This window comes from Elephas maximus, chromosome 11 (assembly GCF_024166365.1).
Source record: "Elephas maximus indicus isolate mEleMax1 chromosome 11, mEleMax1 primary haplotype, whole genome shotgun sequence".
NCBI lineage: Eukaryota > Metazoa > Chordata > Mammalia > Proboscidea > Elephantidae > Elephas > Elephas maximus.
This window is the reverse complement of record NC_064829.1, coordinates 33,564,434-33,583,088: the sequence shown is the minus strand read 5'-3', so window position 1 is coordinate 33,583,088 and position 18,655 is coordinate 33,564,434. Positions and strand designations below refer to the sequence as shown.

The following is an 18,655-nucleotide window of genomic DNA, read 5'->3' as shown; positions in this document are numbered from 1 at the left end:
AACACTCTGACTCAATTTTCTTAGGTTCAGATGTAATTACATTTAGCACATCTGTTGAGAAAGCCAAAGTATTTAAACTTTAAAAAACAGTTTACACTTCTTTTTTTTATCTCCATCTAAAATCTAAACGGTGAACAGCTTTAAGAATCAATATGAAATATTTTAAGGGTCGTTTGTGGATTCAAACAAATTCCTCCTTCCCCTTCATCAAAATTTATTCTGATGTTCAGGAAGCATATTTTTTAAAGGCCCAAACCACTAATGCACACTAACCAGCGTGCAACCACATTCTTAAGAACGTAAATTCAATCATTGTTATCTGAGAAGGCTTTGAAACAGTAATAAAGCACTCCCACAAAATTCACACTCAAAGGGTTCATTCCTTTTTCTAATGAGAGCTTTTCTCCCATTCCCATGGCTCAAGTACCCAGCCTGAAATGAGATGGTAAATAGAGGGGCGGGACAAGCAATGGTCAGGACAAGGAGCCATGGTTCTAGTTGTTGGGTTGAGTCGTGGGTTCAGAGGTATTGATTGTATTACTTAAAAGTAATTAACTCTATATACAATAAAAGAGGGTCATGTATGTACCAGCAATGACAGAACGTCATCAACCTAGGATTATGATTATTCCAATTCTACGTACCTGAAGTCCATTTAAAGAAAAAAAATAATAATAATGAGATGGTAATGCAGGCACCCAATTCTCAGACTCATCTCCCAGTGTTCCTTGGGCAGGGACTGCCTCATGGGTGTGCAAATTTGCAGTCACACAGGGTCCCACTCTCAGAAGGCCCCACACTTGGTTTCATGCTCTGCTGTCACCATCTTGAAATTCTTAATAATTTTTTAACAAGAAGCCCCACATTCATTTTGCGCTGGGTCCCACAAATTACATTGACAGTCCTGTACCTAAGTTTCTAGATGTTAAACTTACCTACAGTTCCCAGTAATTTTATCCCTACCCAACCTCTATATTTTGAAAACTCACTACATCTTGGCCAATGATTATTACTAACACAACAGTCAGGCAAGCACCCTGGAGTAGTCTTATTTCCTGTATTTTCTGTTTTTCCTTACTTCCTTATTGTCTATTGTCCAAGTGAGTCAGAATCAACGTAACGGCCATGGGTTTGCTTTATTTTATGCTACAAATGGAGCCCTGGTGGTGCATGGGTTAAGAGTTTGGCTGCTAACCAAAGGGTCGGCAGTTCAAATCCACCAGCCCCTCCTGGGAAACACTATGGGTCAGTTCTACTCCATCTTATAGGGTCCCTATGAGTCGGAACTGACTCGATGGCAACGGGTTTGGTTTTGGTTTTTAGTATGCTACAAATGGAGCTGCAGTTACGTACTGTGCTTATAATGCTGCTTCTCAGATCAAAAATTTCAACTGGAACTCATTGGCTATTTTGCCACTCAAAAATGAACACACAGTAAACTATATCTCAACTCATTTCCATTGTCGGAGCGTATAAATCCATTTTCTAACAGCTGCTCAATTTCAACTGTCGCACATAGCCAAACAAGGCAAATTCTCAGCAGTTCTTCATGGTAGGAAGAATTAAAATCAAGATTTGGGGATATTCTCCTCTTCAAAGATTACTAACTAAAAAAAAAAACATAATGCAAGCGAGTATCTCCTGTTCCTGAAATGCCCTGTGTCCATAGTGATCAGGTAGAGAATGTTATTTTAAGTTCAAATATAACTTCATGATTGCCACATGGTGCAGTCTTTCCACCCCTACACTCCAAAAGCCCAATCAGAGGAGTGGCCGTAATCTGACTCCCAGTGTACTGGGAGCTGCAAGGCAGGCAATGAGAGCGCTGCACTTTGCCCAGGGAAGGAATGAGTGGCAGACCCGCAGCAAGAAGGTGGGGGTAAGTCCTTCTTTGCCTTAAGGGATCAATGCTCAGGGCCAAAAGATGAAACTCATGTCTCTCTTACTGCCCAGACATGATATTTGTGCCTTCTTGGGTAGAATCTACAAGGCAACTATAGGCAGGTGGGTGGTTCTTTTAGATCCGGGTACTGGACATAGTCAGAAGAGAGTCAATGAGAATACAAAAGAAAAGGGATGCTTTTTAACAAATCCTCCACATATTCTAGACCTGAGAAAGCACATTACCCTATGGAGGTAAATCTATCTGAGCTATTTTTCATCAGAAAAGGTACTCACCCAGGGGCTCAGCCATCCAGGAGTGGATCAAACGGGGTGTTCAGCTACAAAGTAATGTGTCTGGTTCAGTAGAACCCGGTCACATCAACAAGCCCTCTTTGTTCCGGGGCAAAAGAAGTACAATTAATGGTGTTGATTTGTTTCCAGGCAGTGTGAACATGTAAGGGGACATTGATGATAATAAAAGGGGGCTATGAGAGACTGGGTGAGCCCTTATAAGGCCAGAGTTCTATACTGCCAGACAACTTGGGGTTCACAGTGGATGCAGGCTGGTCACTCTGCCCTTGAAGGAGATCAGATCTTGTAGATTTTTTAAAAAAGCTTAAAGCACTCTTCAGGAATAGTGTATTTATCTGTTTTGTTTTGTTTATATTTCTCAGGCTGATGAATACTTGAAGCAGAAAGATTAACTGAGTTTCTTAAATTAGGTCTCTGGAGAGGTAGACAGGTGTATGAGAGAATAAGAAAGGAAAGAGACACAGGGAACTGGGGAAAGCTAGGGGAGACAGGAGACAGGGCATAGACAGGAAAGCTGGCCTCTGTCTAGGCCCTGCCTCTGCAGGGTGCTCTCTTGTGCTGACTGAGAAGAGACCTTTCCTGCCCACCCAGCTATCTTACCTTCCTGCTTTGTCCTCTCTCCCCCACTAAACCCAGCCACGGATGAACAACACCTAGTGATAGCACCTTGCCCCCTGGCCATGCCAGCCATGGCTGTGGCTGCCAGAGAGTTCAGAAGCGACCCTCATAACTGCTCTTTCAATTTGTGAGTTCTTTGAGTTTCTCCCCCTTTGGGATATATGTAATGTCTCTCCCAGGGCACCCTGCCTGCCCCATTCCAAATGCTGTTTTTGTTATTTTCTATTCCTCTGGGGACTATGATGTCATTATCCCCCCAGCTGGGGTTTGTCATGATTCGCTCAGGAGAGTTCACTTGAGCAGAGTTTGCCTGGGAGACGGCCGGCTGCTTCCCTTTTGCAGCCAACCCTTCCTGTATCCTGTGGCTTGGGCTTAGGTAGAAAATGTGTCTTTCTTCCCAACTCTGAAGCAAAGCCCCATATCAAACCAAAGACTGAGCTGAGACCCTAAAGGGCAAGGGAGAGTTTGCATAGCTCTTTCTGGCATGGCATTTTCTCATTGCCCATCCAGAGCACAGGCTCATGGGGACAGTAGGTGATGTGGGGCAATGACCCTACTCTCCGCAATGTCAGGCAGAAACTGCAGTAATTCTTATCTAAGTACTTGGCTTTCTTGCCTAAGCCTTCTCTGCTAAATGCTCTCCACACTTCTTTGCTCTCACAACTACCGCAGGCAAAGGACAAATGTCTGGGATAAAGGGGTGACTGGGATAATTGCCCCGTGGTGGGAATCCTAGCCATTTCTTGCCAGAATGCACGGGTGGCATTCCAAAAAAGAAAAAAAAAACCTTTGCCATTGAGTCGATTCCGATTCATAGCGACCCTACAGGACAGAGTAGAACTGCCCCATAGAGTTTCCCAAGAGCACCTGGTGGATTCTAACTGTCGACCCTTTGGTTAGCAGCCATAGCACTTAACTACTACTCCACAGTTGGTATTAATATCCTTGAGCCCCACCCTTCCTCAGCTCCAAAGATCCCAAGACGTTAGAGGAAAATAGATTGGGGAAGGAAAGTGTCCCCCTCCTCCATGTCTTCTTGCTCTCATCACCTGTCCCACCAGGGGCTCCCCCAAAAGAGGGCACTGTTCTCTGGGGCCAGGTAGACCTAAGAGAAGGCCCTAAAGAAGGTACTAGAGAAAACTGGCTTTCCTTGGAGCTGTCTGCTCTGTTTGCCACACCCTCTTTCCGTAACTCTTCTTCCCCTTACCGAGCCCTGCCTAACCCTCCGACACCGCACTTGGCCTCCAGAATACCTTCGGGGTAAAGTCAAAGGTTGAGAGAGGGTCGGGCACAAGGAGGGGCTGTCCTGCCTACACTTCCAAACCTACCCCTTTTCCAGGATGCCGGGATGCAAATTTCCCATGCAAGGCTGCTGGAGAAGCACCAGACTAGCGCGGACCGAGCCAGCAGCGGGGGCGTGGGGGCCGGTGCCTGGGCTGGGAGCGCGCGCTCTCGGTCGGTCGAATAGGCCGCTGTTTGCTCACCTGGTCGCCGTTCGGGAATAGCCGCTCCACTGCCCCTGCGAGGCGCTCCAGGCTCCCCTGGGGCCTCAGGGTGACACGTCCCTGTGCCTTGAGCCCAGATCTGGGCGGCACGCCTGGTCGCCTGGGCGAGGCTCCAGCTCCCGGATCCTCCGCTGGCACAGAGGTAGAGGGAGAGAGCGACCTGATTCAGGTCCTGTCTGTTGCCACCATTGATGCCACCATCACCATGAGCTCACCACACCCCCTGCAACGAATTTACCTCCCCAAAGACAGTCTCTCAGGCTGCCTGACTTCCTAGCAGGCCTCCTCTTAATCCAAGTCCCTGGACAGGGTGAGGCGCAGGAGGGAGGACCGTTCTCTACAAATCCATTTTCAGAGTGCCATTTTGAAGCAATAAAGAAGAAAACTGAAAAAGCCTCTTTTTTTCTTCTTTTTTTATTGCTGTATGTTCAAAAAAAAAATGGCATTTAAAAATAAGTTCAAAATTTAAAACTTGCTCTGAGGGAAATAACTGCAGGATAAATATATCTTATTTTTTTAAGGAACTTAGACTTTTTTTTTTCTAGGGATAATACAGCTAATTTTCCAATGAAACTGGATGATTTTTGAATATTAAATCAAAGAAGACTGGAATAACAATCTCTCAACTATTAATTAAGGAGATTGTCCAGAAGCACTCTCTCGCTGTGTGCAAATAATTTTTGGTAGACCCTCCGGACAGTACCAGGAAAGACTTCAGGCCTGGTCTTCCTCACTTAACATTCTTAACCCCTGCCAGATCAACAGTCTGGTTCGGTAGCTTCTGATGCCCTTTTCTTTTCTTTTTTTTTTTTCCAGTAAGTGTGGACCTCTGTGTAGAAGAGAAGACATCATGGTGGCCTTTAAAGGGGTCTGGACTCAAGCTTTCTGGAAAGCTGTCACAGCAGAATTCCTGGCTATGCTTATTTTTGTTCTCCTCAGCCTGGGATCCACCATCAACTGGGGTGGAAACGAAAAACCCTTACCTGTAGACATGGTCCTTATCTCCCTTTGCTTTGGACTCAGCATTGCCACCATGGTGCAGTGCTTTGGCCACATCTCCGGTGGCCACATCAACCCAGCTGTGACCGTGGCCATGGTGTGCACCAAGAAGATCAGCATCGCCAAGTCTGTCTTCTACATCGCAGCCCAGTGCCTGGGGGCCATCATTGGAGCAGGAATTCTTTACCTTGTCACGCCCCGCAGCCTAGTGGGAGGCTTGGGAGTTACCACGGTAGCATCTTTAGCTCTTATTTTTAAAATAAGACTCCAAGTTTCTTGCATACTCTTTACCAAATGCCACCCTGGTGCCTGAGAGACCTTCCTAAAATTGTCAACTTATTCCCAGGGACTATTTTATGCCCTGAGGGAAATGCACATGATTCTTGATAGCGGTGAAACTAATTCTAGGAACACTGACTGTATCAGGATGAAGTCATTGTTTGCTGTGGAAGGATTTGAATATAACTAAGCCTGGGAGCCATGTTCATGATGGTTGGTATGTTTGAGTCCATTGTTGCAGCTATTCCATCAGTCCATCTCATTGAGGGTTTCCCTCATTTTCAGTGGCACTTTTCCAGCAATTGGTCTTTCATGATGACATGTCCAAAGATCATAAAGATGGCACAGGACCAGGCAATGTTTCGTTCTGATATATATAAGATCACCAAGAGTTGAAGTCTAGGAGGCCTATAACTTACACTGGTTTTGTGCTCTCTATCTCTCATCCCAGTCACTATACTGACTATATATTCAGGTTATATATTCAGCTTTAAGTCATTTTTATTACAATTATTTGTTAGTTCACTCCCAGAAAAAGGAACAGTTTTGTTTCTTGTTATGTTCATAAGATTTAAAATGATTCACATAAAGGGTCATACTTAAAAAAAATTTAATTGGTGTTTGACCCTAGTTTTACTTTTAGCTGGTTAGAAATATCATTTGTTAACTCAGCACCAGGGTTGGTTATAAAATCACACACTATTTAAATTTTAATTGGAATATATATTAATTAATTTAAACCTAATTAATGGATTTAACCATTGCATTGTAAAATTACAAGACCCTCTAGAAACTCTTTGTAAGTTAAATGCAACAGTGGCACATTTTGCTTTTTTATGTAGAAAGCATGAACTCCAGTTGGTCATTGTAAGAGTAATTACCTGTGATGGCTCAAAATGAGTGGAAATTTCTTTCTTTTTTTTTTTTTTGGTCTCAATTGAGGGTGGGGGGAAAGACTTGAGTTAGCCATTACTTTTCACAGAGATAAAATATGCCTTTCACAATGATATGTTGCCTTGGGAAATGCACTTTGACTTTAATTCAGATGGGGTATTTTTCTCTTTCTAGGTTCATGGAAATCTTACTGCTGGTCACGGTCTCCTGGTGGAGCTGATAATCACATTTCAGTTGGTGTTTACTATTTTTGCCAGCTGTGATTCCAAAAGGACTGATGTCACTGGTTCAATAGCTTTAGCAATTGGATTTTCTGTCGCAATTGGACATTTGTTTGCAGTAAGTTTCCAAGTCTATTTAAATAATTGGTCCATTTCATTCATCCTTACCCTAAAACCGGCCTGAAGATGCTGTGTTTTCCAGCTGTATCTTTTTAGTGCCCAACCATGTCTCTCCATTTTAAGTGATGATTTTGCTATGTGATGAGAATGTTGATACGGCTGCTGACATCTAAATGACTTGACAAATGGTAGCAAATTGCAATGGATGATACCTGTTAGTAGCCCTGGCTTAGCAATGTCTGATGTTGTTTTCTTTTTTTCCTATAGATTAACTATACTGGTGCCAGCATGAACCCTGCCCGATCCTTTGGACCTGCAGTTATCATGGGAAATTGGGAAAACCATTGGGTAACTACCATGTTGATAGTTCCTATCTTCTTACAGTTGAAGACAACTACCCATAGAGCTCTTTGTTCTTTTCTTTTTTTTACTCAATGGTTTCTCTTGCCTTCTCCCAACCTTCACTCGTACTTTATTACATATTTCATAAAGACTAGAGGAAGACTAGCACATTCTGCTGCAAAACATCTCATCTCTGTTCTGGGCCTTCAGTAAGTCTTTTTTTTTTTTTTTCTGAAACACTGCTGTGGGCACTGTATCTGACAGACTGCCGAACACAGTGTGCATGGAGGATGCTGTGTGAACAAGTTAAAATCAGGATGACGGAGTGAATACAGTGTTTAAATAATTGAAAGGAAAGCCTTCCCAGCCATAACAGAAAACATACTTGCAAAAACAAAACAAAGAAAAGGAAATATTTAAAAGCACTGCCCATAGCAAATACTTACCTGTTTACAAAAGCATGAACCCAATTAATAGTATTCGAGTCAGAAGCTTTTGAACTACAGATGGTGCAGAAAAAATGGTGCAAATGTCTTCACTCTTATCACCATAACCATAGCTGAAAAAATAAATGACTCTCAGAAAATACACACTGTTCAGTCTCATGCCTAACCTATTCAATAACATGGCGACCATGCTTCAAGACAGTAGTATTATACCCATTTTTAAATATCACCATCGGTTTTATTTAAATTGTTTCTTACAACCAAGGAATTTAAATTCTTTAAATATGCAATGTAGCAATTTTGAAGGCCACTCACATACTAGATTACAACAACCAGCACAAATATGAGACATATGGAAGCCACCTTCAAATGGGGCTGACTTTTATGGTCATTTATACATTGTGAATGTTATTTTACAACTTTTATTTTTAACTCATGATATAACAGAATACGTCACTGTGTTTTAATCTCATGCGTATGACGGTCACTGACCCAGTCACACCCCCTCAACCATGGTGTACATAGCAAATGAGAAGAAATTGCACCAGTGCTATACGCATCCACTTCTAAGTGCACCAGTTCTTTAAAAGTAGCAACCAATTTTTTTTTTTAAGGGACAGAATGAGAGTCAGTCCTCACAAGCAAAATTTTGGGCACAGCCATGCCAAGACTTGGCCAACATGGCCATCCACGAGATTAGTCAATTTGCCAAAATTTGGCTCAAAAGCTTTGTCACACTAATTGTAATGGCAGGTTTTAATGCTTCCTCAGTAAATGGGTGGTAAGTCTACATTGATCTATATATACATATACATATAAAATATAGATCTATACATATCTTATGATGGGAGTACAACTTTTAGTTCAACTTACTCAATTCAATCTATTTGTTTCATTGTTGTTAAAAACACACACAGCAAAACATATGCCAATTCGACAATTGTACATGTATAAAACATGTACAATACAGTGACATTGATTACAGTCTTCAAGCTGTGCAGCCATCTTGCCCCCCTTTTCCAACTTGTTCCTTCCCTACTGACATGAATTCACTCCCCCCAGACTTCCTATCTAACCTATTAAACCGATCTAATTTTTAACCTATCGAACTATTTTTTAATTAAAATATTTAAAAATGGCATCTTTTAATTTAATACATTAGAGGACTTGAAAATTTGAATAAATAATATGTTTTTATTTATTACTTGATAGTTGTTTTTTTTTTTTTTTTTTAGTTGTGGTAAACTAGATAAGATTTAAGTAAAAGTCTTAGTGTATTGACTGGAACCCAAAGTTTCTCTTTGTCATTGTTATGTATAGGCTTTAATTCTACTGAAAATGAATGTCCATTTTGCAAGAAAAGTAGTATGAAATTTAGAACTAATTCAAAGCATATAGATAGATGGATAACACCCAAATATTAACGGTAATTTTTAAATTATTTTTGCCTTCTTCTATATACTTTTCTGTATGTTCTAGATTTTCAACAACTGAAACAATTTAACTTTATCAGTTTTAAATGTTACTTTAAAGTACATTACAGTTTTGTTTTGGAATAGCAACTCGAAACTGAGATTTGTTGATTTTTGAGACCATGTAGCTAGATGCCTTCTTCATAAGTCTTTTGGGGGGTGCATAGTACTTACTTAAAAAAAAAAAAAAAAACAGTTGCAGTTGAATCCTCTCCAACTCATGACAACTCCATGTGTGATTTAGCAGTCCCCAAGCATAACAACAATTTTAAGGATGGTACAGGACTGGGCAGTGTTTCATTCTGTTGTGCATAGGGTCGCTATGAGTCGGAACTGACTCAACAGCACCTAACAACAACAACAACATTCTCCCTTGAAGATCCGTGGCAGAAATGGTTTGCGTTCGAATACGAACCTGAAAATTGGCAGTTCAGACCCACCCAGCAGTACCATGGAAGAAAGGCCTGGCGATCTGCTTCAGTTAAAATTACAGCCAAGAAAACCCTATGAAGCAGTTCTAATCAGTATCACATGGGGTTCCCATGAGTCAGAACCGACTCAATGGCAAGAGGTTTGGGTTTCGTTTTGTTTTTTTTTTTTTTAATTCTCCTTTGAAGTCTCTGGATAACAGTTTGTATGCTTGACTACTAACCTAAGGCTTGCCGATTCAAACCCACCCAGAAGTGTCATGAAAAAAAAGGCTAGGCAATCTGCTTCTGAAAAGGTTATAGCCAAGAAAACCTATGGAGCACCTCTATCTGTAATACATAGGGTCACCCTGAGTCAGAATAGACTTGAAGGCAACGGGTTTGGTGTTTGGGGGATTTTTCCCTCGTGGGAGTCATAGCAAGTAGAATAATACATATCTAATAAGATCTTACTAAAGCTAGTAAAGACCAAAGACATTTAGAAGAGGGCTCTCGTTTCTCCTTTGAAAGGGCATAGAAGAGATAAACTCTCCGACGGTTTCTTTCAAGTTCACGATAAGGAACTTAGTTCTTACAGCCACTCTACCAACAGCTTCCCTGTTAAGTATGTGTGTTCAGCTTCAGCTTAAAGTTTAAATTGTTTTTTAGATTTTGTGATAAGAATTCTCAGTGAGATTGATTTCCAGAGGGTGTTTTTAAGAAAGAAGCCTTTGTCATTGTTTTTCAAAGAAGTGGAAACAATATTGTGGTTCAAGAGAGGAGCCTGAATCAGACAGACATGAAATCCCAGCTCAAGCCATTTGCTAAACATCCAGTCTTTAGCAAGCTTCTTCCTCACCCAGAGCCTCGGTTTTCTTATCCATAAAATGGGGATAATAATAATACCTATTCCAAAAGGTTATTGTTAGAAATAAATGAGATACAAGAAAAGTAACTAAGTACAACAGGTTCAGAGAGTGTTCAGTAAATAAGGTTTCTGTTGCTCAGGTGAGTCTGTTGAATGAATGGCTAATGTTTTGCAGCAAACACTTGTTCTAAAGCAAATGTTGTCATTTATTGGTGGATGGGAACTGCCAATCTCCCGGTTAGAGGCTGAACTCTTAACCACTGTGTCACCAGGGCTCCATCCAAACTCAAAATTTAGTTTATTCTGGTTACATAAATGATATGACACAAACTTCTCTTTATTGAATTGTAAATCCTGTGGAATTGCTAACCCTCAACTAGCCATCATCCGTAAACTCAGCAGGAGTTTTTCCACCAAGCCACCATTTTATGAGCCAAGAGGATTGAATGGCTCTGCAAAAAGAGTACCGAACAAAACATGGAGCTTTCAGTGAAATCAAATCACCAAAGTTTAGTGAAGAAAAGCATGTGACATAAGATACCTAATGACTTTAACTGTAGCCAGCCTAGTCACAGACACCTTCACATTATCTAGGAAGTGCGAAATAGAGCAGGTTACTCTGAGCTGGGAACTATTTAGTACTTTACAAGTATTATTTCATTTAATCCTTCCACCCCATGAGGTATGTATTATTGTAATCTCCACTTTGCCAATGAGGAAATTAAGGCTAAGAGAGTCAAGAAACTGATCCAAGCACTCACAAAATTGCTAAGTGCTGGAGCTGGGGTCCCATTTATTATTAACTGTGCTGAATAACTACAGCCCCAAATTGTAAAATCTGTATTCTGATCATGATTATGCAGAAAACTAATGTAAAATGGCAATATTGAGAAAAATAAGATAAGTGCTATCCAGAATTTTTTTTTTTCTATTTTCGTTGAAGGGTTCATTGTGTCTGTTTGATTTGCAGCATCAACAAAGAGGAACTATCTTTATGTTGAAGATTATCAGAAAATTGAAAGAAAGAAATTAAAGCAGAAAAGGAGATGAAGAATCAGTCCTTTCTTGTTTTCTTTTCAAATGTTATTTAACAAATATATGAATCTCTGACATGGCTTTGGAATATTTTTTTATTTTCTTTCCAATTCCTTTCTTTTTTTTTTTTTTACATATGACACAATTGCTCTCTTAATTCACCCCAGCTAAATTCTATATTCATGAGTTTTTCAATAGAATGGCTTTTCTCTTCTTACATTCTATGGAGTCCCTGAGAGGTGCAAATGCTTGACACACTCAGCTGCTAACAGAAAGGTTGGAGGTTCAAGTCCACCCAGAGGGACCTGGTAAGAAAGGTCTGGAGATTACTTCCAAAAAATCAGCCATTGAAAATCCTGTGGAGCACCGTTCTATTCTGACATACATGGGGTTTTCAGGGGGTCTGCCATCAACTCGATGGCAGCTGGTTTACTGGTTACTTACACTCTACATTGTTGCATCTTTCCCCCAGATATATTGGGTTGGACCAATAATAGGAGCTGTCCTTGCTGCTGGCCTTTATGAGTACGTCTTCTGTCCAGATGTTGAACTCAAACGTCGTCTTAAAGAAGCCTTCAGCAAAGCTGCCCAGCAAACAAAAGGGAGCTACATGGAGGTGGAGGACAACAGGAGTCAGGTAGAGACTGAAGACTTGATTCTAAAGCCTGGAGTAGTACACGTGATTGACATTGACCGAGGCGAGGAGAAGAAGGGGAAAGACCCATCTGGAGAGGTGTTATCTTCAGTATGACTAGAAGGTAGCACTGAAAGCAGACAGGAACCCTTAGAACTATCCTCAGATTTCCTTCCACCCATTAAAGAAACAGATTTGTTATAACTAGCCCTGTAAATTTTTAAAAAGAAAGAAAGCAACATATTTGTTGTTTTCATGTCATATTTCTCAATCTGAACATTAAATATTTCATTACTTACCAAGAAGGGAAGGAAAAAACTTACTCTGAATTCCAGTTCTAAAAAAAAAAAATTAAGTAACCCCAAAGCAAATATGTGTAATAGTTTATCTAATTGTCTTTCATTAATAACCAATTTAAAATGCATACTGAGATTTGGTTAAGTTTTACTTAACAGAACTTGTAGACATACCTTTCAGCATATTCTTCCTCCTCCATGAAGTTGGTATTGTCAGTCTTCCTTTGGATATTTATTCTGTTATATCACATTTATCAGTAGGAAAGTACAGTATGTCACAGAGTCATTCACATGCAAGAGAAGAATGATAGCAAGCCCTTTAAGGGGCAGTCCCTTATCTATAGACTCCCTCAGCAAAAGGATATGAATAAGGGTCATTGCTAATGGATTGTTTCCATTTATATTTCAAATATCCAGGTTTCAAACCCGTCTCCAATTCATAATACCCCTTCTTCCTCCTCAGTCCCCAATAGCAAGTGAGACTAAAGTCCAGACATTTGAAAAGAATGCTCAGAAACCATGTGTACTTATTAGTTCCAGCTAACAAAACATCCAAATCATAAGAGTCACCTACTGATATTTAGTACAAGTAGACTCGTAAAATCATATGGAGGTCAGGAGAAAGTTACCATGGTACAAAGTCAATGAAAAAGGAAATCTGTATTCTGGTATCAAATGACTGATCTGTTTTCAGTGCATATACTCAAACACACCACACTTGGTCAACAATCTAAGCTTTTAAACACTTAACCACCTTGCTTTTTTTTTTTTTTAATTTATTGGCATAACTGGGGATTTTGTTTGTTCATAACTTTGGTTATCTATATTTAAACATTAGCTGAGATGTATTTTTGATAACAAGAACTAGTTAAGTCCTGACTTTTTGTTGATTATTAAGCTATGCTCCCTCTAGAAGATATTAACTGGTCCTGCCCAGTCCTGTTCTCTGCCACTCTCTCACTTCTCATGACATTTGTTGATAATCTTCTCTGTGACTGTGATGATATTTGAATGAGTTAACATGCATGAGACACAAGAACTATGTGGTTGCAGAATAAAAGGGATACAACACAGAACACCCTATTCGAAGCTGACTAGATGAACCAGTTTCTTACTTGTAGAGATATTGTACATAACACATTTTTAACATATTTTCTTTATAGGCTCATTCATTTGTAAAAAAAAAAAAAAAAAAACAGCTTGTTTTTCCTCTACTGCTTTGCCTTATGTCAGTAGAATGTTCTCTGGAAACCCCAGTTTCTATCATCTTAAGTGTCAGGCTTTATCTTAGATAAAGAGCTGTGACCGTCAATTTCACTACACAAAAGCTAGTCATAGTGAAGCAAAAACCTATCACTGCAAAGAGTGGCTTGTAAATTGCTGATAATCAAGGGCTTTCTTCTCCCAAGCTCAACTCCAACTCTGTGTCACTTTTTAGTGTTAACAGCAGTTGTGTGTCTGTGGAAGTGAGACAATGGACCACAATTAAACCTGATTCTCTTCAGCATTAGGGAAGAGTGATGCGCAAGGTTCCCAGAGTCATCACCACAGTGTCATGGCTGGGAGTACAACTGGCATTTCTTATGGCAGGAGCCTAAGTCCCAGGCCCCATTCTCAGGAGTGCAGCCATACCACACTCTATGCCAATGACACATGGTTACTTCCTTGCTGGGGCAGCACCTATAGAGACAAGTGTGTAAATTCCCCAAGGATAATAAATGTCCATAATTTCAAATGTTTGCATAACACATCACTAAAAGCTTACAGTCAGAGGTGGCTCAGCCCAAAACGTTATACTCTCAACCATTGGTATACATATCTGTTCAAAAATAGGCTAAAAAGGAGAAGTTAAAAAGATTTTCCAAATAAGCTTACAATATACAATATCCATTTTTATTCTGCCATATGGTTTGCTTCTTATACATTGGTACCCACTCCGAATTATAGCATTCAATAAATTAGTAGAAAAAAGGGGTGAATGATATTTTTGTGATTCATTTTCCAGCAGCTAGCAGAATGCCTGGCACATAGTAGGTATTCAAAACCAGTTAGTTGTTTAATACACATATTAAAAACTTCATTTTTGATTTTAGAATATAAATCATTTTCTTTTCATCTTTGTTTTGCTCCATATTTAATAAAAGCCTGATTGCAAGGACTACTAAAGAAAGGCAACCTAAATGTGAAAACCACAAGATATATTTTTGCATTCTACTATTTTTTGAGGCATGGAGTGAATGAAAGCTTTAGCGCTTTTTTTTTTCCTGTGTATGAAACAATATATTTATATTTCACTCAAGGCTCTGCCAGTAAGAAGTAATGAAATTGTACCTTTCTAATGACATGTATGCAGCAGGGGTCTATTGCCTTTTGGATGGCACTGAATTATCCAAGTGTATTAGGAGACTAGGGCTTTTTTTCCTTTAATCCCTTCTTATTAATGAAGTGCATAGTGCCGCTCCCAGGAGAGAGCTGCTGACAGAACACAGAAAAGAGATCAGAGAGGAAAAACTGGGAGGACATAAATGACTTACACCCAGGCACAAAAACCATGTCAGCCATCTCTTTCCTAAGGAAGAGCACGACAAGGAGCCCCCAAGTTGTCAGGTGGTCCCCACACTGAAAATGTACATAGATTGCCAAAAAGAGAATAAAGGGTAAGAGTCATGCTTTATGTTTTGGGGACTTTCTGAAAAGACTGGTGCCTGGAAATTGGAGGTATGTTTTCATTATTGAAGACATTTTCTTCATAGAGTCCTACATTTTTATACTGGAATTAAGTCATCTTGGGTAGCTTCATCGTTAGCGACAATGTAAGATACCTACATTTTGCTTCTGTCATTTGACACTTTTTATGAATTCCTGTACTTTCTATCGTTTGATTCTCTTCCTAGTGCAGCTCGTAGGGGCTAGAGCTGCTGCTCAGTTTTGAAGATTTCACAGAGAGATTAGGAATATATGGATAAGATACATGATGGAATTGAGTTATCTGGTTTATTAGAGGTCAGGTTCCAAATCGTGCAGAATATTCTTCTCAGGTGGTGAAACCAGGCAAAATACTTATTGGTTTAAATTTGGTAATGATAGGAAAATTCCAAAACACAGGAGCAAAGTCAAATGCTAAAATAAATGCTGGCAAGGCCCTTTGTTGCAGCATGTTGATGCCATCCCGCATGTTGTGAACATTTGGCAGAGAAATTGCCTTTGTGACAACGGCAGATGACAGTGTGAGTTGAATAGGCAACCTTAGCAAACAGTATAAAGGCCAATATAAATTCTCATCCTAAGATTTGCATCTATAGAATATGCAAATCTAGAACGTTGTATACTTGAAAGTAATTAGGCCTTTCCTAAAGTGTTGATGACAAGGAAATTATTAGAAAGATGTGGTTGCTATCTGGAAAGTGTAATGTAACAAAATGCACTTTCTTTACTGCAAATTTTGTGTATTTGCTTTTGTATTTTAGCAGTTTACTGATGGCCCCAAAACAGTAGCAGCTTCTGAAAACATAATTCTCTGAAATAAGTGGAAGACATTTAATTCAAGAATCAAAATATGTGGAAACTCACTTTCACAAATTACTATCTATCTATAGCCTATGAAAATATATAACAAATAAATGTTATACAACATATGCAATGAACATTAAATTTAATGCAGTTACAGTGTTACCCATTCATGTTAACATCAAATAGCTAAAAATACACCTAATTTATGTAACCCATCGGAAACGAGAGTTTTTTTTTTTTTTTTATTGGAATATATATGTCTTGATTCTCATCAGGATTAATTAACATGCAATTTATGAAACTAGATAAACAATTGCTTATCATTTTTATGACCCAAATCACAATAAAATTGTAATTCATGATAAACTGGGGAGAATAAACTGAACATATGGCTATATTCACAATTATTTATTAACTGAAATGTTATTCCAACATTAGAGCTAATGTTAAAGAGATTTAAGCTGTAATGTCTAATATTTGGAATAATCTATTAAAGTATTAGCATTGTGGTTGATTTTCATGAATAATGTTGCATCTTATACTACTAAGCTTGTGCAAATAAACTTTAAAATGTTTTAAAAGGTAAGCATTGTGTGCGATGCTCAAAAATCCCTTCATTGTTTTTGCAAGTTAGATGTCATGAACATCCTTTAGAATGACCAGGGGGGTTAGATATTTGATTATAATCAGCACCATATGCAATGGTGGTGGAACCCACATCATCGAATGTATTTTTTGAAAGCCTGCAGACTGTACAATGTAGTAGTCCCAGATGTAGACAGTGAAAATTGTGTTTTCATGGGCTTAATTCAAAATGTCCACATCAATGCAAAATAGACCATTGGATGTTAGCTATCATTATGAGTCTAAAAGTGAAGAATCAGACAACTGCCACTCAATTGAGATTAGTATTGCTAAATAGATGAGACATCCTCAGGGCATTTGGCAGATTCTGCCTACCCAGATGGATAATGTAGGCCCAATGAGCACTGGTTTACTCCCTTGGGTTCTTGGTTTGAGGAGCTCCCTCCATTTTGAGAGGTTATAGACCTTCAGTGGAGAATTGAGGGCAATCATTTATGGAGAGTGAAACTCATCAGATGAGTGGCAAGTGATGCTATAGGAGTCAGGTGGACGTGTGCTTTCTTACAGCATTTATCACACTGTAGTGGAGTTGTTTGTGTAGATGTCTGCCTCTCCCACTAGATTCTAAACTCCTTAAGGGCTAGGGCTGTGTCTTATTTATTCTGTATCTTCCTCCTGGACTTTGAAAGCTAGCTTGACATTTCACTCAATAAATGCTTGTTGTATGAATGAAGAAAGGAATTACTGAATAGCTTGCAATCATTAAGAAATGCCACCAAGCACTATTCTTCAATCTAGTTGTTTTCTGCTGTATAGCTATGTGCTCAATATTTGAATTCTCATTGTTTCTGTCAAGAGCCCCAATTTAGCTCAAACACTAAAGAAAAATAAAAAGAAAATGCACCGAAAGAATGAAACACTAATGGGATTTCTAAAATTTATACCTAATGCATAGGCAACAAGACATGTTTTCATTGCTATATTTATACAATGGCCAGATGTTAGATGAAATTTAACTCAATGAGTATTCCAGCAAGAGAAGTATTTTAACAAGCACAGGAAGATAGAGATATAAATGCCAGCCTGTTTTTAGATAATTATTCTGCTTAGAAAATGTCCAAAATAATATGGACCTGAATTAATTCTTACTACTTGTTCCTTTTCCACCTCTTGATTCCTCAAGTTTAAGGAGACTGAGGACTCTGAAAGACTGGATTGAGTTCTTCTACTGCCATGTGGTCATAAACCTCTGAGAAACATTGATGTTTATAAACTTTTTGCATAACACAGCAGTAGCACATGGCTGGTGCTCAATAAATGCAAGATGAATAAATTGATGGATAGATAATGGATGGATGGATGGATGGATGGATGGATGGATGGATGGATGGATGGATGGATGGATGGATGGATGGATGGATGGATGGATGAAATACTCCAATCTGGGGGTATTAAGTTAATCTGGGAACAGATAGAAATAATAACTTTTATTCTTTCCTCCCTTTCAAGGACCAGTTTTCATAGAAGAGCACTAGATCTATAAAAGCATTGGCCAAGGGCGAGAATGGAAAAGGACAAATGAATTAGAATAGTTATCAATTATGAACACACATATTGGGCTTTAGCATTTACAAAGATCATTCTCAATCATTTAGCCTTCAAGGCTCATTGTGGGGCAAGCATAACTATCATTCCCATTTCCAAAGATGAGGAAACCAAGTATCAAGGAGATTAAGTAAATTATCCAAAATTACACATAGTAAAAAAAAAAAAAAGAGCAAAAATCAGAGCCCAGATTCCAATTAGTCCCAATCCTTTATGTCATCCCCCTATATCACATAAATTTCTCCCATTCATCCATCAGTTTAATTTCCCATCAGCCATATTTCCTTTATGTAGTAAGAAACACATTGTATGCATAGGAGGGGAAATCCTCACGTACACCAACAAGAGGCAAAATCTAAGTACCACAGGTCTAGAGTGTTAGAAAAGGTCTCAAATAAGAGAATAATGTTTATTGATGCAATGGGTTTACTTTAGGATATGTATTAGAAAAATTAGGTAGATGTTTCCTTAAGAAAATATTACAAAGACTACTATAGATATTTTTCATTTGAGCTAGAAAAGAAAGTTGAAGGTTTATTGCAAAGTTACTGATAAGGTCTTCAACATTTCAACAATAATAATAATAACAATAGCTTTCAATTACTGAGCACTTGCTTTGTGCC

The 18,655-nt window shown here is 39.1% G+C and overlaps 1 protein-coding gene across 2 annotated transcripts; it reads left to right on the top strand.

Moving 5' to 3' along the window:
• The first annotated feature begins 1,788 nt into the window (after positions 1–1,788).
• Positions 1,789–16,050, top strand: AQP4 (aquaporin 4). Of its 2 annotated transcripts, none has more exons than XM_049901389.1 (5): positions 1,789–1,879; positions 5,136–5,550; positions 6,666–6,830; positions 7,100–7,180; positions 11,875–16,050. In XM_049901389.1, exons 1-5 carry the CDS (start codon positions 1,848–1,850, stop codon positions 12,151–12,153), a joined length of 972 nt encoding a protein of 323 aa, XP_049757346.1. In that variant the 5' UTR covers positions 1,789–1,847; the 3' UTR covers positions 12,154–16,050. The 2 variants fall into 2 exon arrangements, with proteins under 2 accessions (XP_049757346.1, XP_049757347.1); XM_049901390.1 differs by having other exon boundaries at positions 1,809–1,873.
• The last annotated feature ends 2,605 nt before the right edge of the window (positions 16,051–18,655 follow it).